The 24,902-nt window shown below is 42.0% G+C and overlaps 1 protein-coding gene across 1 annotated transcript in view; it reads left to right on the top strand.

Moving 5' to 3' along the window:
• Window positions 1-24,902, top strand: part of LOC124156142 (cytospin-A-like) — a 526,115-nt gene that overhangs the window by 318,122 nt on the left and 183,091 nt on the right. Inside the window, exon 6 of the mRNA XM_046530489.1 lies at window positions 7,969-8,797. Within this exon, the coding sequence (XP_046386445.1) occupies window positions 7,969-8,797 (829 nt within the window). The remainder of the gene's footprint in view (window positions 1-7,968; window positions 8,798-24,902) is intronic.

Raw genomic sequence — 24,902 nt, 5'->3', positions numbered from 1 at the left:
CCACGAATGTCGAGCCTTCGACTCGTGGGAAGCTGTTAATGTTGGGCGTTGGAATGGCGTGTGTGCCCCGCAAATGCTTCTTCTTACCCCCGCGAACCTCCTGGCTTGCGATTGGATACTCCGCCTTAGTACCTATATGAGTTAACGATTGAATTCTTATGTAGTGAAGGAAAGCTTAAGTATTCAAAAATCCACTACAAGTTTACTGCATTTTTATCTTGTTGAATTTTGATTTTTTTTAACGTTTCCTGAATGTATAAACTTCGAAAAACTGCTGAATGCATGAGTGCCTGTTTCGATGAGTGATAATTTACTTGCCCTATTTAAAGTTAGGTACTTTAGGAGTGACATAAATCTCGATTATGAATCTTAATGATTTCAGGATATTCCGGGTGTTTTAGAAAATCATATTTTTTTATTTATAAGTAATTTTTATATTTACCCCGAATTTTCCACGCAGTCAATTTCACCGACATTGCTAGATTACGGTTGCTTCCGGGTATAGGATTTTGAACTGTATTGCTTATAAAATGATTAAATATTGCAAGTTTTTATGGAATTTGCCCTCAATGCTGTAGTATTAGATTTCTATTTGTTAAAGTTACATATTACCTAAATTTGTTGAAAATTGAAGATTAAAAAAACACATTTTGAAAAAATTCAATTTTACTTTTCATTTATTGACTACTCTGAATACTTTGAATGTGCGGAAATTTTAATTTGAATCAACGCCTGGTGTCATATTTGAAAGCTATATTTTAGAATAACTAAATGCGTAGTCCAACCAGGACTTGTAATTTAGGCTTTATTTTTAACCTCACAGATACGAGGAAACCTTAATTCTGTCGTGTTAAGTTGCCGTTTGCTCCATATTCATTTTTGGAATTTATTTAGAGTTTGAGCTTCTTTTTGTAATGTATCCTTTGATGAAAGGGATATTGCGCGTGAGGCAGTCCATTCTTCTTCCCGGCGAATGGCTTTGGAGTCGTCCCTCCTAGTAATCCTTGGGGGACCCGTTCGTGTCTATCACATGGAATGGGACACAAAACGCCCCCTTGTGGGATACCCCGGCGCCCCTGGGAGGATGTCGACTCCCTCGCCGGGAGACGACAGCCATGAGACGCCCCGTGATAATCTACCGTGACTGCGTTTACTTTTTATCCCGGGGTCCCCCTTCTCATGAGGGGGAATGTGGTGCCTATCCCCCGGGTGTCGTTCTTGAAAGGATGCCGGGAAAGGTTAAGGAGTGCTGTCTTTAGGAAAAGACAGTAGGTCGGAGGGGTCGGATGTCTCGCTACCCACTGAAAAGTCCTTTTGTCACTCTCAGTCTCTCCAATTCTTCCTTCCTTCCATTCTACGAGACGCGAGTCACGTCTTGAAGTCCACGTAGCATTTTGATACGATTTTTTCAGGGGATCGAGTTGTTGTGGTGGCTATTGTGTTGGCTTCCCACCCCGTGGGCTTGGGTTCGAATCCCGGTGGTGGCAGAGAATTTTCTGAGTTCCCGATCCCTGCTTGAATGTTGTGTGGAGGATATTTTAAGCGCAACACTCCGTCCGGATGGAACGTCAAGCCGTGGTCTCCTTGTCGCCTTTCGTTAAGAGCAGGCTAAGGCCGACGCCAGGTTTCTCTCCACCCTTCCTCCCATACCCTTCCCTCATGGCGCAAAGGACCTCAGCTGTCGGTCGCCTCCTCCAAATGTCATATCAATTTTTTCAGTCTGATATCATTCCGAAGATTAAAAAAATGATTAGCGTAGTTCTCCGTCATACGCTGTAGCCCCTGTTTCATCTTTTGTTATACTTAAGAATATATATTTTTATAAATCCTTTCAACTTTTTATTAAATTTTTTGATCGCATCAATTTACTTGTTCTCTTTTCGCTCACTCATTTCTGCCCTAAATATCGTCTTCATTAACCATCGTCTATTGTTCTCAAGGCTGGTAATCGTGAGTTTTGATAAGCAGGATGCATTTTAGCAGTAATTTTGGCATTTATGGGTTGAGATCGTGGGTGACTCCTGAAATTGTGTAAAAAAAAATTCCAATTCTTCCGTCGACTTCTTAGGTTTCGCTCAAACTGCACTCACTAAAGTCTTTCGTGAGAAATTGTAATTGATTGTGAATGAGCTAATGGTCCTGAAAAGCTTTTTATCATTGCCACAAGAATAGTGATAGAGTCAAAGTCACTACTGAACGCTATTTTACTTCTTTACCTATCGATTGGTGCATTTTGTTTTTTTTTCTTATTAAGAGGGCACTTTTAGCACTAGTTTTCTATCAATTTTATATCAGCCTTTCCTTATTTTCTAATATGTGGTACAACAGAATTGATTTGAAATTTTTTACTTATATAAAACAGTATTATGACGGCCAGTTTCGTTACGCTCGTCTTCAGATTTTCCATGGTATAGTGTGTCGCAATTGGTTAAATTTGTTAATCATTAAATTGTTTTAAAAAAGTGGAAAACTTTAAATTAGTTTGTTGTTCAACAGTTCCATTGAATAGACCTTGATATTATAGACATGTACTCAAATTATGGAAATTTGTTTTTCTCCGAACCGTAAAGGATTTCAATGAATTCCAGTCGTAATTTCCTTAGAGCACTTCCTTTTTAATTGCAAACGGCTGGTGTCCTAACACCTCCAGCCACATGCCTTTTAGGCGGCGTGTGGGGTAGTATTCATATCTATACAAGCAAGAAACTAATATTTGGACAACATTTGAGTACATATGTTTTGGATGAAAATTGAGACATCATTTCGTGATTCAATCCCGTCGAGTTTCTCCGTTGTGACTGTGAGATCCAGCAGCAGAATGTTTCAGCTCGGAATTTGTCACGGCCGTTTAAATTCGGAAAATATTCGCGCGTGGCTCGTGGAAGTCTCGACCCTCCCTTGGGAGAGATTCGCCCGCCGAGACTTTTCAATTATGTGAGTCAGTTGCGAGGGTTTTTCGTCTGGGGGGGTTGGAGTGTAGTGTCTCCACATGCACGAGGGGTTGTTGTCAGTCTAAAAGAGGGTGGCTACGAAGGGTGAGCGAGAAAGGGAGAGAAATTGAAGTGGTCTAAAAAAAAATAAATTAACTGCGTGGAAGGATCCGAGCAATGCTATTCATGTGGTTGGTGTTATGAATAATTATGCATCCAGCATTTTGGCGATCCTGGAAAGTTTTAGGAGGTTTTTTTTTTTCAAATTTATTCATAATTTTATATCGTGGAATTCTCTAAAAGAAGCGTTCATATTCCCTATTATACATGGGTTAATTAGATGGAAACCAAACACTTATTCGCTATTCGTTTGAAAAAGCTAAGTTGAAATTAATTCAACCGATTCTCTTTCCCCTTTCTGACATAGTAACATTTAAATGATCCTGGTATATAAGTATTTATTTCATTTGTTTTAGTGCAATTCCCTTGAGCATTACCCGTCGCTTCCCTCATAATTGCTTTAGATAATTGGTTTAACTCCATTGAAAGGGTTGACCTTTTAAACGAAGAATAATTATGGGTACTTACATGCGAATCATCATCGTGTGTCTTTAAAAATAATGATGGATGGACTATGTTATATCCCGTAGCTTTGACAAGAAATTTTTCAAAACTTCATCACATCAATTGGCGACATTTATAAGATCCCATATGAAGGCCATGGTGCTGTAATTAGAGTGACCTTCCCATTTCACAGAGCGCCATAGCAGTGCTCCATGATAAAATTCACTCCGGTGGGATTCGAACCCGGGCCCTCGGTATACGACCAAATTACGTTGACCTTGTTCCCTAGTATACCAGTGACTTCTTGTTTCTGATCACTTCGATGGACTCATCCAGTTGTGCGTCGCTATGGGAAAATATGAATATAAGTTCGGCGGCTTAGGAATCGGCATTCTTAACGGTATTATTTGTGACTCGTTTGGGAAAGAGCGAAACTTAAGGTTAACACGCTTGGAGCCTGCGAGTGGCTTAGCATCTGAAGTTCGTTTATGACCTCGTTTTCCATTGTGTCTACCGTACGTCCGTCTCGTTTACCATTGATCTTGTGGTGAATGGCTATATCTTTACGCTGTATTCACTGTTTACAGGGTAATCATTCTTTTTAAATTTTATGCTAAGGAATAAATAAGAACTGGCACATACTAAAAACGTGGTTTTACCTGTAAAATCATATCAGCTATTGTAATGTGAGACTATATCTTCAATAATTAGAATTATGGAATTAACGCAATGAAATATTCATACCCCTGGGCCAACAATCAACCATTTTATTCATCTACCAACTCCTCGCAACAAAAAACATTGCTTTATAAAAAAAACAGATTTTAAACATTCAAACAATACACCGCAAATTGAAACAAAATCGCAATACTGACTGCAATTAAAAAGCAATTCACCGCAAATTAAAACAAATTCTTGACATAGGCTGTAAATAAAACTGTATCCCATCACTTTGTTTGCTAATCACATTCTCTGTCCACCTTATATCTCATTTAGCTCTTCATTCTTATCTTCCACCACTTCTAGCTATAGATCGCTCTTTTTCCTGGGATTTACGAATTTTCTTCGGACATGCGCTTAATTCATTACAATTGTAATTACATTATTAACTTCCTGAGCCTTAGTTTTCATTTAATTCGTAATGAATATAGATCATCATTCCTTTTCACAGTTTTCAAAGTAGTTTGAGTCACTGGTATTGTATTAATCATTAATATCAACTGGTTCATAAAATATGCTTCACAATTAGTTTGGATATGAAATTAATTTATTATAATTGAAATAAATAAGGACGTGAACTTAAAAGGGAAGGCTCAGGATTTCCTGTTGTGTAATGAATTCCATTGAATTTTAAGGGTCGGTCACTCTAAAACTTGTCTTTACTCAGTGTGGGGAATTTTGATGGAATGACTGGAAGAGACATTAGCGAGACACATATTTGATACAGAATTCTATTTCTTTTTCATGACCTCAATTATATAATTATTAATAACGACTTGGAGTTTAAGTCAGGGAATGAAATTCAAAAATGTTTGCCTACGTTTCCATATATTTCTCATATTATCTTCAGGGCTATCAGTAATGGTTACTATAAATTATACATAAAGGTATGAGCGATTTTTGCAATGATTTTTTACAAAAATGTAATGATGTAAAAAGGATTCAATTGTACATAAATAAAAAGAAGAGACAAGAATTTGTTAAAACACATATGCGTTAAGAATATATGGTGAAGATCTATTTAAAAACGTTGAAACTCTATGTAAGGGGACTTAGTGGTGCGTGAGGGGCCAAATAACTCTTCATGTGCTAGTTCATAAGTAGAAGAGGACTAATTTTTGAATAAGTATTTCTTGGTGCAGATGTCTGACTATTTATTTTAACAAGATAATATTCGTAATACTTACTTTGCTATCCAATTATTAGATACTTAAAATAATTCTTGTACGATGAAATCTACGTACTGATATGTGAATTGGCGCAGAACCCTTTCCCGTTTGTAATTATTTCCAAGTGGGTTTGGTTTATTTAGGCAGCGGTCACGATTTTAGTGGGAGTTGAAAAAGAAGCATTTCCATATGTGGCAGTTGCAACATTCTTCGCTTTTGACTTCTATGTCCGCTGTTGAGGACTTGGGGTCACTGATATTTTAATGATTTTTGATCGTCAAATACTGGAATTGCTGGTGTCGGCACTCTTACGTATATCGAAATGATGCGTTTTAGCCGGGCTTGCCCGATTAAATAGTATGGTTTTTATTATTTTCTATTAATCGAGTTTTTAAGGAAAGCATATGTAGGAAAATTGTTGGCGCGCATCGAAATAATTTTGATCAATTTCCGAAATTGTACTTTCTGAATAGAAATTAAAGTGAGTCTTTGTTTTAATTTTCCTATATATGCCAATACGCACAATCACCCACATCAAAACCCTGGGATTTATATATAACACAGGCGGTAATCGAACCCGCTATCTCCAGTTCAGCAGGCGAGGAAGCAATCTCGCCGCCACTGAGACCGTTGGTTAATAGACATTCAATATGAAAATAGGGTTAGGTGGGGGTGATTATTAAAATGTTACATGTAAGCTTACCTTAGCCGTTATATTACCTATAGTAATGCACGAAAAGAACTAGGGGGGGTATATTGTTATCATAGGTACTCTACCGGTTTAATCATAATCAATTTGAGAATAGGGGTTGATTTTGATTATTAATAAAATACTCCATTCCGGGATACCTAAATATTTGTTTTAAATTTGAAAAAAATAAAACTAAAAAAATATTTCGTAAAAATATGAAAGAAAGGTACGTAGTTTGGCACGAGTTTAAACTTGACGTAGAAACAGGACTCGGAATAATATCAAATGAGTGTTGAAATCGAACAACATGTACTCATTTGAATTGTGAAAGCGAACCGATAGCTATCATGAGGGAAACCCTCACATATTCTCGCTGGCGCGCGGTTCGTCATCCCATGCAAGTATTTGCGGGCGTTCCATCCGTTCCCTTGAGCGCAGCCACCCCCGTCTTGCAGAGCGGAGGAGGTGGTTGCGGCGGCGGGGTGGTTGGATGCTTCCGAGAAGGGTGGTCGTCGTCGGGGGGGCGCCTCTCACACGACCAACACACACAGACACACTTCTTCGGAGGAGTTTGTGGAACGATCAGGAGGAGTAGGCGGGGGGAAGTGGTAGGCCGTCGGCGTTGTTCCTTTGCAGTCGGTCGCCGTGTTCCCTCCGACTTGGCAACGTCGCACGCAAGAGGTTGATAAAAGGCGCGCTCGTCGGTGATGGAGGGAGGGTGGGGGGAAGGGCGAGGAGTAAGGAGAGAGGGGAGGTAAGCGGGCGAGTGGTTCTTGAGGGAAGGAACACGAGAGAGGAAGAGAGCACGGCAGTCGGTCGGTTCAGCCCATTCGGCGAGGGTGTCGGGTTCTTCCAACCTCTCCAGCGCCCAGCGTGTCTTCCCTCACCAGCGCTTTACCCTTCCATTCGAATTTACAATCTTCCCCGTAAAGGGGTCGAATATTAATTCCCGAGGCGGTGCCGTACTGGATCCATAAGCAGTTGGCCACAGTCGAATCCCGCGACCTAAGAGTGTTTTGGTTAGGGAATGTATACATACGGGAGCACGCGTATTTGCGTCCCTTCGTGACTCTTCCCCTTCCCCCTAAGAGGACTTCTTTTCGTCGTCCGTGAGCGGCCCCGTTTCACAGGTGGTGGGTGACCGTGGAGAGGGGTGAGAGAAGCCATCCAGAGTGGGAGGAGGGTTGTGTTTTGGGAAAGGGGGAAGTTTTTGGCCGTTTGAAAAAAGGGGGTTGACGGGGGAAGGTGGGGAGCGGAGTTTTTCGAAGTTTCGCTCTGCCCTGCTCTCCATACATGCCCGCCTCTCTCGCCGTAAGGGGTGTGTGAAGGGTAAAGGAGGGGAGGGGAAGGCCGTTTGCTGCTGGTCTCGGGTGTGAGGGCTCGTGTGTGTGGTGGTTTTTTTTTCGGTGCTCGTCCTTCTCTTCGCCAGTCATCCCCTCGCGACGCTGGGGATGTGAGCGTCTGTGTTGTTAATGCCCCCGTGAGTCGTGTAGTCGTGCTGTACATTCCTGGGATTTTTACCGCCTTCTGAGTGCGATTCTCCCGTAGTGATACTCACTGTGTCCTTGCCAATCCCCTGTTCGGTACTCTGGCTTGTGCTGTGCTCCCATGGGGGCATGATCATTGCCTTGTGCCCGCTGAAGCGGGCCGGACTTACCAGCGTCCCCTGCGGCGTTACAGTTGTGAATAGTACATTCGACTGTGGGACCGTTAGAGTGCGGGAATAGTACAGTTTTTGGTTTATCCATTAGAGAAACCAGGACGCGAAGTGTTGTGTGTTTACCTTTACGGATATTTATTCCAGCGCGGATTCGGCACACATTAATGACGTTCTTTTCTCCCCGAGCCTAGTCCCCTAACACACCATGATGAAATTCAAATCCCTGTTCCGCAGGGGGCCCTCCAAGTCGGGCATCCGCGGTGGTGAAGCGGGCAGGAGCCGCAACGGCGCCGGTGCCGCCGCGAGGACGGCGGAAGCGCCGGCGTCTGCAGACAGGGAGGAGGGGTCCTCGCTGTCCAACTCTGCGGAGCAACTGGAGCAGAACCACAGGCCCGTGCCCCCAGAGGCACCCACCGCCCACCACGCACCGCCGCCGCAGGCTGAGCCCCAGCAGCAGCAACCACCGCGGCAGCTCGGGCGCCGGAAGCTAGCGGCCCAAGCGGCTGCGGCTGCCGCGGCGGCCGCTGCGGCGGAGGCGGCGTCCTCCGGGGGCAGCGTCCCGCCGGAGGCCAGGGGCGGCGGTGCGGTAATGGTGGGCAGGGAGGAGAACGAGGAGGGCGGTCGCACAGCGTCGAGGCCCAGGATGGACACCGGAAACAGCCGTAAGAGGCCGGAGGAGGAGGAGGAAGGAGACGAGGGTGTGGTGGTGCGGGAACTGGATGATGGTGGGCGGCGAGGGACTGTCGTGGTGGTGACCCCCAAGGAGGTAGAGTCCTCCTCCCGGGGACCCTCGGACGACGCGGCGGGAGTGAGAAAGGTTGTTGGTGGTGATGGTGGTAGTGTTGTTGGTGTCAGTGTCGGTGACGATGGTTCCGGTAGGGATTTGGCCCGGGTGCGGGCCGCATCGCCGCCGCCCCGCGCCTCTGCATCTCTGGAGCGGCAGCTGGCGGCCCTCGGGCGCGAGAAGAGCGAGCTGGAGTCGAAGCTCGCGGCGGTGCTGGAGGGAGCGGAGGCCAGCCGGGAGGAGGTTGACCAACTTCGCCAGGAGGTCGCCGACCTCAAGGTGAGTGGAGGCCGGCGCCTGGCCCTCAAAGACGCACTCTCATCGCGCTTATTTCTTTGCCATCATAATGTGGCATGCTCTAGCCCTCAGGGAAGTCCGCGCCCCTTCGCCTGTCTGCCGTTGAAATCTCTCAGAAGCTTTGACCTTCTTGAGGCGTTTTGGCATTTCATTAGGCTTTTTCGGCGGTTGATTTCTCTTAGAAATTTAAATGATGATAATGGATGTCGAACACGCAATCAATTGTTAAAGTCTGTAAATATCGTGGATTGTCGACGAGTATAATCATAGATTTCTGTATTCCGCCTTTTTACTAACGTCGTAGATTTTTAGCATCGGTATTTACATTAACTTCCTGTTTTTGATCTTTCTTAGTTATTATTGCTCTTTTTCGTACTCGATATCATTTGTAATCTTACTGTATTCGTATTAACAACATGCTGGTTCCTAAATCGGCACTGAGCCTCGCCTTCTCGTCGTCAACATTTACTTATGTGGCAATCTAAGAATCCCAGCGTCAGGCGACGTCCAAGTATCTTGGCTCCTCAATCGTATCTTTATTCATGAGTTATTGACGGTGGCAATGCGTAGAGGTGGATGTTTCATAACATTCCATCTGTTTTTATCCTCACCGCGAGGTGTTATTGTTCCTTTAGGATTCTCCATTCATTACGTGTAGTTTATCTATGTGTTAAAGCTGTTGATTAAAAATTACTTACTTAATTTTATACTTCGCTTCCGTGGACTGAATGATCTCTTCTCATAATGTTATTTTTTCGTCTTTTAAAATTTGTGTTTTAATAATATTTTCGTATTTCAATGATTTATCTGGGTAACGTTAAATTAAGTGTATCAATGTCACTACTCTCATTCATGGTCCTAGCGGCTAGTCAAAGTCATGTTGAGTCTTTCGGCAGGCTTGCAATGAGAAGAGATACGAATTCTTGGTATTCAATGGGAATCCCATATTGTTTACTTCTAGAGCATGCTTTTCTATTGAATTAAATGCCTTTATCCTTATAAATTCTGGTAATTTTCGCATTGTATTATGTTAACGCCATGTGGTAAAGTCGTGTATGTGGTTTTGAAGTTCACCATTAGCTTAGATTTGATAATATTGGCATTGCCCAAGAAGATGTGCCTAATATGAAGTATGTATATAATTGAATAACACAATAGGCATCGGAAAAAATATGTGAATGCATTAAGTTATTGTTTTAGTGATGTATATTTATATTATTAGCTATTATTACGGTGAATCTCCTCGCTCTTAAAATATGATCGAGTCTAGATAATGTCATTATTATGGCGAATATGAGTAGGCCATTCAACTTTCTTATAAAATGCGTTTGCCAAGGTTTGAGTATAAATAAAAATAATTTTGCATCTTAGAATACATTTGTTGCAATGCTAATGAATTGCGCGATATGAATTCTTTAAGTCCATATCATATTTTTTTAATTGTTAAATTAACTTACCGTTGTTTACCGCGATGGTCTAATCTGTATTTTTGGCCTTTCCCTTGACGACATTCTGTGTCCGGAATGAAGGGATTCCTAAATATTTTTGGGTTAACTCCATGCTCGGACTGTATTTTCAGTGAGCTATTATTACCGTAAAAAATCTAGGGCATGATGTCTCTAATATGATGCCTCTCGATCCCTTTATTTTGATTTAATGGCGTCGCTGATGAATGCGGATGCGTGTTGTGAATATGAATCTCTTACACGTTGCGTTCAGTGGAAGACGTTTGATTTATGTGTCCGTCGATCCTGCCGATCGAGCCGGAGCTATTTATGTAGGATGGCACAAGACTTTTTCTGTGGCCGCAATTGCATATATATTAAGTGCCGGAGTATTTATCTTGAACATGCCCCTCCATAAGTATCCTACCAAACAATATAGATCATATGATATCAATTTCACATTATTTTGGGCACGCCAGTCTTGTTTAAAATTTGAAACAGATTTGTATAAACATTTTCAGAGCGAGAATGATACAGTTACAGAGTAAATTCGTAGCAAATTTAATTTTTGCTTGTTTTCCAAATATTTGGGTCTTTATACCGCATCGCCCTGAATATGTTAACTACACACTTTCACTAAAAGATCTCATGACCACCATGATTTTATGACTATTAATGACCCGTAATGATTTTACGGCTATTAACTATTAACTTAGCTCGATACATTGGCCTGTTCGACGTCATCCTTTTATAACTTTTCCCCCATATTAGTCATCGCTTTTGGATTATATATATATGATCTCTATTGAGTGCTACGGTTGACAAAATTTAATTGAATACTCGGCCATCCAAAAAATATTTCCAAGACGCAGCATAGCTCCATATTTGGATGCTTCGTGCGGGGAAAACACTACGGTCATGAGGGATGCCGACATGATATCTCGACGACGCTAATGTGGCCCCCGCCGTGACCTTATATGCGTGATTTAATAGTTTTTCCTGATGAATGCGATCGAGTGCTCTAAATGTGAATCTCGTCGGTCTCTCTCTGTGGCTGTCGGAGGCTTTTTTTTATTTATTTGTGTATCGTCGTTGATTCCACCGATATCGACTTGTCATCCGCTAAAGCGCGGCCGCTCTTTCCTAGGGAGTGCACTTGGATGTAATTGCCCAACGTACGCGATCGCGAGTTCCCTCAGCGGGCGTGACTTAGCCGCTTTTGTTGTCGGCGCACGCGACGAAAGCGTGTGTGCAGAGCGGTCGGATTGATTAGTCAACTACCGAGGGCACGAAACACGGGTTACGACATTGAGGATTCTCAAGTTTTCCAGCTTGCTGGATTCTTCAGAATAGGGTAGTTTCCTTCATCGAAGAAATCGAACGGCATTGATTGCGATTCGTTACCCACCATTAGTGTATTCATAATACACAAATTATTTTGTTTTAGAAATACCGTGTTAGACGAATGGCAATGGTCAATTTTATCCTCATTTGAAAAAGGCCATATTGGCGCCCATGCGATGCCAGTTTCTATACGAGTAGATAGGAGTTTTACATCGTCTGAGATTACCAATGCATACATGAGGCACAGAGCTCAGGGAAACATGTTTAATAATCACCTATTAAAACTGGCTAAGGTCGGAAAGTTTTATTCTTTTGACAAGGTATTAATAATCCTTATTTAAGCCAAGCGCTACCAGCTAGCAGGGTACTCTGCTACCTGCTAGCATCCTGCGTCGTATCAGCGCTCAAAGCATCGCCCCAAGGTCACCTTACTGGCGGCAGCGGGAACCAGAACGACGTCACACGGAGTTTTCCCGGCATTCATACTTAGCCTTCGCGTTTTCGCGCGCTTGAAATTTTTCACTTTTCATTCAATCGCGAAAAATAGATATCGTCATTTAAAAATCTAAAAGCGTGTAATACGTACTCCAGGAGTAATGATCTTTCGATTTAGGCAATAAAAAAATAATAGGAAACCACCCTATAGGACGTGCTATCGCCCTCCGTGAATTTAAATGGGCGCTTATTAGTCACCCCTTGCTCGCTGACTGTGGAGCGATCCGAATTTCGAATGATAGAGATAGTGAAATAATATGTTATAAATTCGTCCTGAACCAAAAAAAAAGAGGGCTGATATTTGTTGGCACTGATATTATAGATGAGTTCCTTCATGAAATTAACACAACTTCACCTACGGGAGTTGTTTATATCAATAGGTTGTATAGTAAATCACTGGAAAAAAAACTATGGGATGCATTTGAAGAAAAGGCGAGTTTGAGGCAATTTAGAATTTAAAAAGAAGGTATAAAATGGCCCTTTATTATTAAGGGGTAATTAGATAATGCTTGGGATGTTACTAAATTTATATAATAGTCTCGCTTTCGCCCTACGGCCTTTTATGGCCACTCTACCAGTTCTTACGATTTTTGTCTGTCTTTTTTTCCTTAAGGATTTTTTTCGGTGATATAAATCCTTAGCTTGATTAAAAAGAAATAGAAATTTTAGTTTTACGACAATTTTTTCCTGGGGGTTCTAGACCATTCTAGATGGTGGTGACTTTTTTCGTATCTCGTCTCGTTCACCCCAAACATTTGTATGAGTCAGAGTGGTCGGAAGTGGGTTTTATATTACATAGATCAGTGGCGTAACTGTGAGGGGGAATGGGTGGATAGATCCCCTCCAGAAGCCTCAGAGAAATAAGAAAATTATTTAAAACTATTGTCTAGTTTTGACGTATAATAACTGCATCTGCTTCAAATTAAAGATCATTTATTAATATCATGGCAGCAAGTCATTTGAGTCATTGAGATGAGTCATTTTTCAAAAATTTTCTTGAAACCCCCGTTGCTTGGGAGAAGGGGGGTAGACCTCCCTCGAGGTCTCCCAAAGCATATTCCTGGTTACGCTACTGATGTGAGCTATACCCCCACCTGTCCAAACCGGTATTCGGGCTCAATCATTTCGTAAGAGTGGTTATAATCTATCGAATTCTTTAACTTTTCTGTGCTATTCCTCACCAGCGCAAACATTTTACTGAAAAAAATTTATAACATACAGGCATCTCTGCGCACACCGCCGTACTGCGGACATTTTTGAAATAATTGAAAGGCACGCGACGGTCTGGGCCATCCCGCATGCAATCCCCTCGGGCAAAGAAATGTAAGCGATTCGTTGCTTCGTCATCCTCGTAATGTTTCGTTCTTGCGTTCATTGGTTTACTGCGTCCCGCGGTGCACTCGCCGCCAGGAGGCGCAAATCAGACCGATCCTGACTCTTTATAACGTCCTCCGCCAAAGAGACTCCTTCATCCACTATATTGACGAAGTGTTCCGGCGAAAGAGTCAGACCCCCTCATCACATCGATATTTCCCTAATTACGCTGCAGCTGCGGTTGTAAATATGATGGGAATGGGCCCGACAGTCTCATGTCGTCCGCCGGAAAGCCCTGCCGACGTCACTGTATCGTGATATTCCCTTGTCACCGCTCTCTCTCTTAGCAGCTGTTGGGGATTGCTCCGATGAGATATCGTCCGTGTAAGGGTGACCAAATGCTACGGGATATATGTGCATGCTTTCAGTTGTGACGTATTCCAAATTGTGTGCTGCTGATGGAAGAGGAGGAAGTCTATCATTTTAATTCGTCTATTCGAGATGTGGGTTATGGAGAAGAATGGAGAAGGTGAAATGGACGGAGAGGAAAAGGAACGACGAAGTGCTGGATATGATTGGCGAGGAGAGGCAGCTTTTAGATGAGGTACGGAGGAGACAGAATGTATGGATGGAGGTAACACCTAGCGGGTAGGGGATGTTGAAAATGGTGTTAGAGGGTAGAATGTTAGGGAAACGAGGGAGGGGAAGGAAAAGAATAGGATTTTTAGATAGATTGAAAGGGAATAGGCCTTACAGTGAATTGAAGAAGGTAGCGCTGGAAGGAAAGAGAGGCTCCCAGATCACTTCTTTAGTACTCCATGGAAACCTACCTTAATCGGTAGAACACTGTAATAATAATCTAATTTTAACTGAAATGAAGTCGATGTCGCTTTATCTTATTCTACTTTCTCGTCGTTCGTGTCCAAGTTCAGGGCGGTTTCTTTTCACGACCACTGGTCTTGTCGAAATGCATCTAATGTTTGGGTAAACGCGGAAAAGGAATGAGGTGACCGGAATATCACGATAAAATCCTGAGGAGGACTTCATGCGAGTGGATTTCTTAAAATCTTATCTTTAGAAAATTCTTATGCCATCAATTAATTTGTTAATGGAGGTACCTACTTCCTTTAGTGCTGTTTTCCACCTAACTTTTCTTTGTCAGCTTCTAAAAAGTATTAAATCCATTAAAAAACATTATATAAAGCTTTAAAAAAACGTATTGGGACTTTAAGCTAATATATCATCTCATTTTTATCCATGAAAAGAGTGATTGTATGATATGGAAATTTGTAAAACATCAATTTCTTTAAGGATTTGAAATCCCGAATCACCTTGTGATTTTATATATTGGCTTAGTCACCCTGGTGAATTTAGCTAAAGGCAATCATGCGTTTAGGATTTACATTTAATTCTTGTATCGGCGTTAAATTACTTTGAATATTTGTGTTCGCTTGAAATATTATCATTCCTCAGCCTCCCGACTACATACTTTTATCAGTATTCTATAATCTACTATGGAGCCCTCGAAACTCATCTTTCGGACGCGTAAGGCAATAAAGAAAATACCACTGGCATCCCAGGCGGAATATGGCTGCTTTTGCCATCAAAGAATCCTTTGGGATCCAAACTACGGCGTCCCATTTGCAGTAGATATTCCGTAAACTGGTCGCACCTCCAGTACCTACGTTTGGTCTCTGTCGTGAGTCTCTTTCCGTTATCTTTTCGAGTGTTGATTTTTCGTTATCGTCTCCCCCGTCTGCTCCCCTCCCCTTTCCCTCGACTCTCAATCCACCGCTCGGAGTCGTTGTGTTCGTTGACGTTCAAATCCCGCATTCGGAATGAAATCGCCGTCGTCGGAGCGATGTCGCCGCACGTGATTGTTATCGAATTGTTAGTCAGCGCTCGCTTCACTTCGAATCGAATGGACCAGCTTGGATGTTTTGCGGAATATATCGATCTTATTCTTTGTTATGTCTGCCGGTGAAAGTGGGGACATGAATTCAGATGCGTTTTCGAGCTCAGTCTATTTTGTACTTGTATTTCATGTGGTTTATTCGGGTGTGGAGAACTGATTTGCGCGATTGATTTATGGATCAACCTTATGGAATTTTCGTGATTTCGTCGTTCAGTATCATAGCATGACAATTAAGACATAGTTTGGACTGGGTGAAGCTGTGTTATGTATATCTTAAGCGCACCAAACAGAAATTTCGATCAACTCTTTAAATGCTCATATGCTTAACGATATTTTAATCGAATACCCGACTACCCATCACGCCACAATTACGAAGTAAGGTCGCAGGCGTTTCGTATGTTTGAACAGAATTACTTATGTACGCTCATTTAAACGAGCAAAAAATTTTTATTGCCTGTTTATGTACATTTTATTGACTTGGAACGTGAAATATTCCAATTTCAGGGTGCTTAAAGGTTTCTTCGGGAAACACCTCTTGAAGTGGGAAATTCCAGCAATGGGGCATCCTAGTTTTCGATGTATATGAACTGAAATAGATGTGAGATTATCGAATGGTATAAAACTCTGTTTTGTGTACCCGGAAAGTACTCGAAGGAAAATTCTTTTGGGAGCAACCGCAGAGTTGCGAGACAACCTGAGGCCTCGCACAAGCGTGAATTCTTCTATGTCGCGGGTGCACTTAGCATGCTTGTCATGTGGTCCGCATTTACCACTTCACCGGTTTTGGCTCGTGTCACTCTCTTCCCGTATGCCCTCATTCTGATTTTGTTGAGAAATGTCAAAGAGTAGTACGTGTCCGGAAGCGCTTAGCTATGTTCCATGTATGTGCATCAGTTGTGCCAGAATTTAGAATAAATATCACCCTTTTCTAACTCGACTCATTTCGTATTTTAGGCTTGTCATTATTAGCACTTCAATATGGGAATCCTTCATTGTTTACGTAGGCCAATAAAATTTTGGGATCTAAGTAGGATATTCAAATTATCACCATAATGTTGAGTTAGGTCAGATACTTGTTTTGCTTAATGGAAGAAATTGAGGGCCCTAGCGCACAGACCTTAGGATTGCAAACCAAACGAAGTACTGATTGTGGAGGAAGACGGAAGCTTGCTCTCCAGTTTTAGTTTTTGCATATTATCATTTTCGTGAACCCCTGGCTCATGAGAAAATAACAATTAATTTCAAAATGGGCGAGATTGCGCAATCGTATTGATGATACTCGCTCAAAGCTCTCGTGTAATCAAGCTCAAAATAAGTAAGTAAGAGTAATTGTTTCAGGCAGTTATAATAGCACATTTTCGTCCAAACTTAATTATTTGATGTTCTTAAAAATCCAGATTATAAAATGAAATGTCAAAAAGGCTGGTTACCCAATAAATATTGTTTTCATGGTAACTGCAAAGTGCAATAAAATTTTTTTACGTTGCCATAGCTCAGACTAAGAAGTTGCGACCCCATTTTTATGGTCAGAAATGCTTAAAACTGTCTCCCCTACCACCTCCTGAAGTATTGCACATTCCCCCTGAACCGCTCTGTATATTACACTAAATTCCTATCTAATATTTCCGTTTGGAGAACTCCTTCATTTCCATGCCCCTTAATGAATGGCACAGGTGAATTGCTCCCGTTCGACTGGTTTTCTTTCGCGACGAATTACTCTTTTAGTAATTTCGCTATCATCTTCAAATTAATAAATAGAAAAATCCCATGTTTTGATTTGCCTGAATCTCAAATTAGCAAATTTTACCTCAAGATTTTCTGAAATGTAAAACTTTAATATGGAAATGTAGGCAAATTTTGAAGGTCTTCTGTATATGTACTCAAACTTTTTAAATAATAACTTCAGTTTTATACCAGTAATTTTTCGCAAAAAAGAGTGAATACGACCGGTGGAGATGGTGTGATGCGTCCTGTTAAGGAAATGGAAAATATTTACTTGTGTGCGTGGCTTTATGAGAATTTTGCAGCCGTATTTGTCTTCTTATCTCTTTCAGTTCGTCCTTCTTGACCTCCCATTCTTCGTATCGAACCTCGCTGGTCCATTGTACCCGTTTCTTCTGCGGGCATTTCCGCTCCCTTTGTGTGTGCGGAGACCTTCTAAAACATTTAGTGGGGAATTCAGGTTCAATCGGCCTCAGGGTTACATTTGACCTCAATTCGTCCATTTCCTTTCGCGCCTTCAAAATCCTCCTGCCTGCGAAGTCTCGTGAGGAGAGTCAAACGTATAAACATTTTTCCGGCCGTTTTTATGTTGTGGAGAGTTTCCGTCGAGTTTATTTCCAACAGTTTTTTTTTCGTTCACAACTTGTGTGCAATGTAATTAATCCCTTCCACTTCGGTAAATTTTCTGAACATCGTGCTCCATTTCTTATTTTATTTTTCTATGGCTCTTTTAAAAATGGTTGTTAATGAAATGATAATTTCTAATCAACGTAGAACTACGAAATAAAATGTTATCATTAAACATGGAGAGCATAGCTATCGCCACTCGAATAAAATCATTTTAATCATTCCAATGCATCATGTTTCATGAAAAATGAATTATTTATGTTTACTAGGAATGTTTTAAAATTGTCAAGATTTCAAAATAATTATATTGTTTCTCAAAAAAGAAACTTATGAAAATCCGGCCGGCCTCGGTGGCGGCGGAGGTAAGTCCTCGCCTGCCAAACCGAAGGTCGCGGGTTCGAGTCCCGCCTGGGTAGGTTGCCCCCACCCAGGGAATGGTTGTGTGTGATAGTTGTTGTTTCATGTTATTTCCTTTGATGTAAAAGGCCTTAAATGAGCTGTTTTCGGGGCGATGAAAATAAATTTAAAAAATAAATAAATAAAATCCGATGACGAGATACACTCGTCATTGCGCGGTTTGGCATCGCAAGTTCATGACGAGATATAATCGTCATTACGGCGCAACGGGTTAATCAGGTTACTTCGGTCATATCAAGGGAATGGCGAGCGATGCCGTCTCGAGAGAGGCCGTCGTCGTGTGAGTAGGTCCGGTAATATTTTCGCCGTCTGGCATGTGGCGCAAGCATTAACCCGTGAACCGGTTCCGCACTCGGGGCGCGCATACGGTCCAAAGACGAGTGTCCAGCGATGGGATTCATTTTCGCCCAAATATCCCTCTCCAGTCGCTGCTCCATTGCGCTGCGAAGGCGGACTGCCCGCCTTTTATGGGCCCCGTGCTTCCCCTGGTTTTTTTTATCTTCCTCGCCATTGGTAAGGCGATCTTAAGTTGACTCGAGCATAGAGTTGGATTACGTGTAGCGTGTGGGCAGTAGCGCGAGATCATTGGTGAAATTGAATCAGGTAACTTATTCGCACCCCGGCAAATACTAGAGATGAGTCAGTTTGTCGTGATTTGGACGAAATTACCGTATAATGCGATAAAACGTGAAATCGATTATGATTAACGTTTCCATGTTCTTTGCTGTATTTTTTTTGAAACTCCAATAGCGAAAAAACTGTCTGCAAATAAGGTGACGAGCTATGAAAAATAGGGTGGAAAAAGAATACTTAAGTAGAAATACGATACGAAAATTAGATACGAAAATCCTGATTAAAAGAAAATGGTATGTTGTATATTGTTATTCAGTCTGGTGATATTATTTTGCCATTTAGTTTCATTCACTGCAGTTTTGTTTAGTAAGAGATGTAGTTTCTCCTTATCGATTTTTGTTTTGGTTAAGTAGTATTGACAATAATGTAGGAACTCGTTCAAGATATAGCGATTTTTATCTTATTTTCTAAAATATGCATTAAATTTGTTTCACATTTAAAGTATATCAGTTGAAATTGTTTGGACATGCACATACACTTGCATATATTTGGAAGTCTTTTTTTTCGTCATGATGTGATATGATAAAGTCATCAATGTTTACCGTTTATAGATGGCATGAAGTTATTTTTCCGAATCGAAGAATAAAATTTTGTATCTTTTAGGATAGGGAAACACACCCTTCTATGGTTGGTAGGCATCCTCCCTTGAATGGCACATCACTGCTGATATGAAGCGCGAATGATAAGGATCAACCATGCTTACGAGTACTATTTGGTTTTTGCTCTCTTATATTATGCAATATTGTTGTTTTACATCGAAGGACTCCTCCGATGAGTGCCTCCCTTCTTTTTAGTGGACTGTTGTAGGAAAATGAAGTATACTGTGTCTATTCCTCGTAAATTCATTCTTTTAATACCTAATTACCTGTAGAATCATTGTAAAAACAATATTTATGACTCGGTATACTTTGGTTTTATTCTTGGAAACAGTTACCCGCGTTCCGGTTTGCATCATTAATCAGTGAACCAGTGGAAATAAGTTGTAATCGAGGGAAAAATTTTCCCACTTGATGGATAGATGCGTAGGAAAACTCGACTGCTAAGTGTTTTTTACTCGCAATACGTTGTGAAAACCTTGACGAGAATATTTGTGCACGTATTCGAGCGGAAGTATTAATCTGTCCAATTTTACCTTACAATTGCGGGAATAGGTCATTATGGAAGAATTGAATGGAGGTAGAATGCCTAGTGGAAAAAAATGGAAAATTATTGTTTAAGATTTTATTGTTTCCAACTGTCGCTATTGTGCCCGTCAGTGAAGAAAAGTGAAACAAACCTTGAATGTGCTTCTTCAATTCCCATTTATTTTGTTTTGCTGCCTTTTAAATAATCCCACGCCACGTCTGAGAGCAGGATAAAATCATCGCATTTATTGTGCTTTTGCACGCGATCCATTCCCCACAATCCGTTTGATTTTACTGTCACCGCTTTCCTGGGGCTGGAAATCAAAGTTTATTTATCTAAATTCCTTGGTCCCACTTCGCCGTGTCGCTCCAGTTTTATTGGTTGTTAAAAAAATTGAATCTCCTTAAATTGCTTGTACATTTAGGTTGGCTGTTGATTTTTTTTCAAAATTTACTGAAGTTTAAAGATGCAAGTACTCGTGATAAACCAGAATTGCACGGATGCATGCAGATTTCTAGCGACTCTAATCCAGAAAAGTATGTCCTAAGACTGAGCTCATTGATGAATGTCGATTATTTGTTGTTTTTTTTTGCCGCTCAATTTGGCTCCGATTCAACTCGACCTTTTCTCTCATTGCCTAATGTCCGGAAAACTTTGGACATGTGAAGGAAATGAGGGTGGGTCGTATAGCTTCGTATTTTTCTTAAGTCGGAGCCCCGGACCGAGTTCGGTGGAAAGGAGAGTGGACCTGTTGCTCCAATCCGTTGTGTTTTCTCATGTTGGGAAGTTGGAGGAGAAGTGGGTCTGGGGAGGTTAAGGCCTTCGGCTGTCGCTTTAGCGTTCGCTCAAGCATTATAATTCAGCGTCACACACCTGTTGATGCCAGCCCCGTAATCTGGAGCCGGGTCGATGGAAATAAAACCATCGCGTGGACGTCGAGCAATGGACTGGGCAAGGACGACCGAGCCTTGGGAATTAATTGCGATCTCGGCCGTGCTTAGGCGATTACCGTGGGCGCTTCTGGTGGCGTGGGCGGCTATCAGATCTCCTCCGCTCATCGAATTTTGATCATCGAAATCTGTTCTTCGTCCCACGATTCTTTCTGATCTGGGGGTCCAGGAGGTTCTCTCGGCCAACGGGTAAACATGCTCCGATTTCTCTCTTTCTCGTTTCATTGTGATGTCATGTTCATTGCTTTGAGATTGACGATTATGTGCGCTGGAAAGTTTGTGCGTGGAGTTATGTGCGACATTGAGTGAATGTGATAATTGCTACCAATAAAAATAGCGTTGTCTTTCGCTATCGGTTGAGTCAGTGTATTTTATGCTAGCACAGCACATAATTTTGTTTCTAAGAGTCGACTTTTTGGCATGATTGTTTTCACCCATATATTCTATCCTTGGAAATATCACTGTTCAGTTTTTTTCAAAAATTGTATGTCAATGAGGTCCTCATAAATTGCATGCAGTTAAGTGTTTTGGTCAATATCATGAAGAGCATGGATTGAATTCGCATCCTATCCTAATCCTTTCTTGCAAGATGATCCACAAATTACTTTTTTTTACCCGAAAAACTTAATTAAAAAGAGTTTTAGGTGAAAACCAGTGATAATCCTGGGAACACTAACAATTATTCAAGACGCGAACTACTTTCAAGCAACATAAGTTAAACGATTGGCCTTCCACATTTATCTGAAGCGTTTGCTCAAATTTTCGTGGAGACTTATGTGCTTAGGATTATCTCTTTACAGGATAAGATTCAGCCCTCGGCAGAATTACTTGTAGTCGTCATTTGGGGAAAGGTCTAGTAGCCTCGATAATAAATGTTATTTGTGCGTGCCATCATGACTAGGAAGAGGGTAGTGTCTTAAAGTCCTTAATGTCTGAGAAATACAAGTTTGGTTTTCCTTCTGTTTTCTATTCCATTATGTATGGACAGTCGAGACCTATCTCTGCTGTTACAATTGCTCTTAATAGCCTTTTGGGGTTACTAGTGCACGCCTACCTACCCATTCTCACCGAGGCGTTGTAGTCCATGGACATTGAACGAGAACCGGAGAGCCCATCATATGCCATCATCATTAAGGCCCGTGTGCTCTCCATTTTATTGCGTATCTAAATTGGTTTCGTCTCATAATAGCTTGGCGTGGGCCTAATCATCATTCGGCTTTCATTTATATTTATATCACTCTAGTCTTTTTTTTCAGTCTAAGCCATCATGCTCGGCGGTTATTAGTTAATGATCATTCTGTTGGTGTCTCTCTTTTCTTATTCCATTCCTTGCTGGGTATCATCTCTGTTTTGAATCACACCTTAGCTCGCTTCAAGTTGCGTGCTCCTCTTGGAACCGTCTTTGATGTGTTAATACCGGTCGCGGAGCCTTGTACAATAGCTCCAGGGATGTACGCGCGTCGGGACCCCCCGGGCAAATGACTCCTTTGCATTGCAAACTAGGCGCGCCACGCCCCCGTGCATACGAGGCGGTCTCGTAGGGTCTTGGCTTACGGTCCTGGTACCCTCTTGGGGTTTCATGCACCTGGCGCTGTGGTGAAGGGTGGCCTGTGCCATTTACACTAAGGGTCTGAACAGTTTGGTTCAGGGCCTCCGATAATAGCCCTCCGACACAGAGATTCGCATCTATCCCATTATACTCCCGAAACCTCCGACATGATGGAAGGTTTTGGAATGGAAATATCAACACAGAATATTGTAACATCATGCCTCATCGATGCCATCTAAATGTGCATTGATGCAGCTGCGGAAGGGCTGGGCTTTCCTATATAATATCTTTCCTCAATGCAGCGCCAGGTGCCCGTTTCACCAGACCACACATATTGTATATATCCGTGCGGCCCCTTGTATGCTCTAGGTTGCGTAGGTGGTGAACAAATGTCTATTGCTCTAGACAAAGAGCATTTTTATTCTCCTTTGATAAATCTTTTTTTTTGTGAAATTAATGTAGATCATATATAGGGTATATCACGATCAAATATCCTTGGAAATATCACTGTTCAGTTTTGTTCAAAAATTGTATGTCAATGAGGTCCTCATAAATTGCATGCAGTTAAATGTTTTGGTCAATATCATGAAGAGCATGGATTGAATTCGCATCCTATCCCAATCCTTTCTTGCAAGATGATCCACTAATTACTTTTTTTTACCCGAAAAACTTAATTAAAAAGAGTTTTAGGTGAAAACCAGTGATAATCCTGGGAACACTAACAATTATTCAAGACGCGAACTACTTTCAAGCAACAGAAGTTAAACGATTGGTCTTCCATATTTATTCTGAAGCGTTTGCTCAAATTTTTGGTGGAGACTTATGCGCTTAGGATTATCTCTTTACAAGATAAGATTCAGTAGATCATTTTATATCACGATCTCGGTGGCGACGGAGTGAAGTCCTCGCCTGTCAAACAGAAGGTCGCTGGTTTGAGTCCCGCCTGGGAAGGTCTCCCTTATCCAGGGAATGCACGTTCGTGAACATTCATCGTCAGTTCGTTACAAAACCCCGATATAAAAGACCCCTATAGTGGTGTATTCGGTGCCATGGAAATAAATAAGTAAATATTTTTGAGATGCTATTAATTTTTCTTTTAAATGTCCTGGGTGCAAAGCCTTATCGCTATAGTCTGCCTTTTAGATTTTCAACGGAGCGTATGTATTAAGAAGGTGAAGTGAAACATGTATTCAACATTATATTACTTTTAATGATTTCTTTTATGCTAGAGATATCGTATCTTTAGGTTTTGCCTCGCATTTTAAGACGAATATGTTGAGTGTGGAGGAGTTTGGAGAAGGCGAGATGAACGGAGTGAAAGAGGTAATCGAAGTTCCCGACGTGTCAATACAGGGGCGAGGGGAAGAAATTGGTTGAGGATGGAATGTGTACTGAGGAAGAGAAAATGCTGGAAACAGTTATAAAGGGAAGAATTCTAGGTAAACCAGGGTGGAAGAATAGAAAAGAGTTAATTTAATTGATGGTTTTTTGTCCTGTTGAAATTTTTAGGGGAAAATTCAGCGGAAGACACTCTGGGGTGATTGGTAAAGTCAGAACCGGTCGATTACTTATGGCTGATATTCGTGCTATAGAGGTGTGCTTGTCACTGATCGGAGTCATTCAGATCGGTTTTCATTCCGAACGGTTGATTCCGATTAACAAGCGACGCGATCAGAATTTGTTGTTTAAAAATGTTCACTCCGTCGATTAACTGCGAGGGCTCATATCATCGTGAGAATTTATATTTTCAGATAGCAAATTTCAAGCGCATTGCTAACCTATCGCAATCAATCGTTCGGAATGAAAAACGATCGGAATAATTGCGATCAATGTCAAGCACACCCCACACTTGAAACCTTCTTTTGTTTTCCTCCGGGTGAGTTGCTTGTGGGCCGGCGTTTCGATGGCTGCCTCTGCCATTATCCTCAGGTCGCTGCAAATGGCGAATCTCTCGCCCTGAAGACGATGGTAGAGTCAGCTATCGAAACGTCAGCCTACAAGCAACCCACCCGATGAAAATCCGAGAAGATTTCAGCTGTATCATATGCTGGGATAGAACAAAATCATGAATGAAAGCTTCTCGGGATTCCAACCGGGTCAGGGTCGGCATTGTGTAGGCCGACGTTTCGTTGGGAGAATTTCCCAACATCCTCAGGGCTGAGGAGGATTTCGTTGGAAAAGTCTCCCAACGAAACGTCGGCCTACACAATGCAGACCCTGACCCGGTTGGAAACCCGAGAAGCTTTCATCCGTGCTATTCGCCGGGAAAAGCTCAGATTCTTCGAACAAAATCATATTTCACTCCTCGCAGGCTTGAGATGCGAAGACTCGCGAGACCGCTGGAAATGGCGAATCTCAGTCATGCATTCAGAGCGCTGCTGACTTCACCCTCGTCGGAGGGGACGTACAGAATATGTGGTCGTGCGCTCGCCAGGCTGCGGGTCCTCTCGGACGTGTCCTCTTTGCGGAGATGGAGCGAGCCCCCGGGCGCGGACAAGGGGGCTTTCAGCGCCAGAGAACACTACAGTGGCTGGGGAGGAGGTAGGGTTCG

Source organism: Ischnura elegans, chromosome 3, assembly GCF_921293095.1.
Source record: "Ischnura elegans chromosome 3, ioIscEleg1.1, whole genome shotgun sequence".
Taxonomy (NCBI): Eukaryota; Metazoa; Arthropoda; class Insecta; order Odonata; family Coenagrionidae; genus Ischnura; species Ischnura elegans.
The sequence above is the reverse complement of the archived record's forward strand: the minus strand, read 5'-3'. Positions and strand labels throughout refer to the sequence as shown.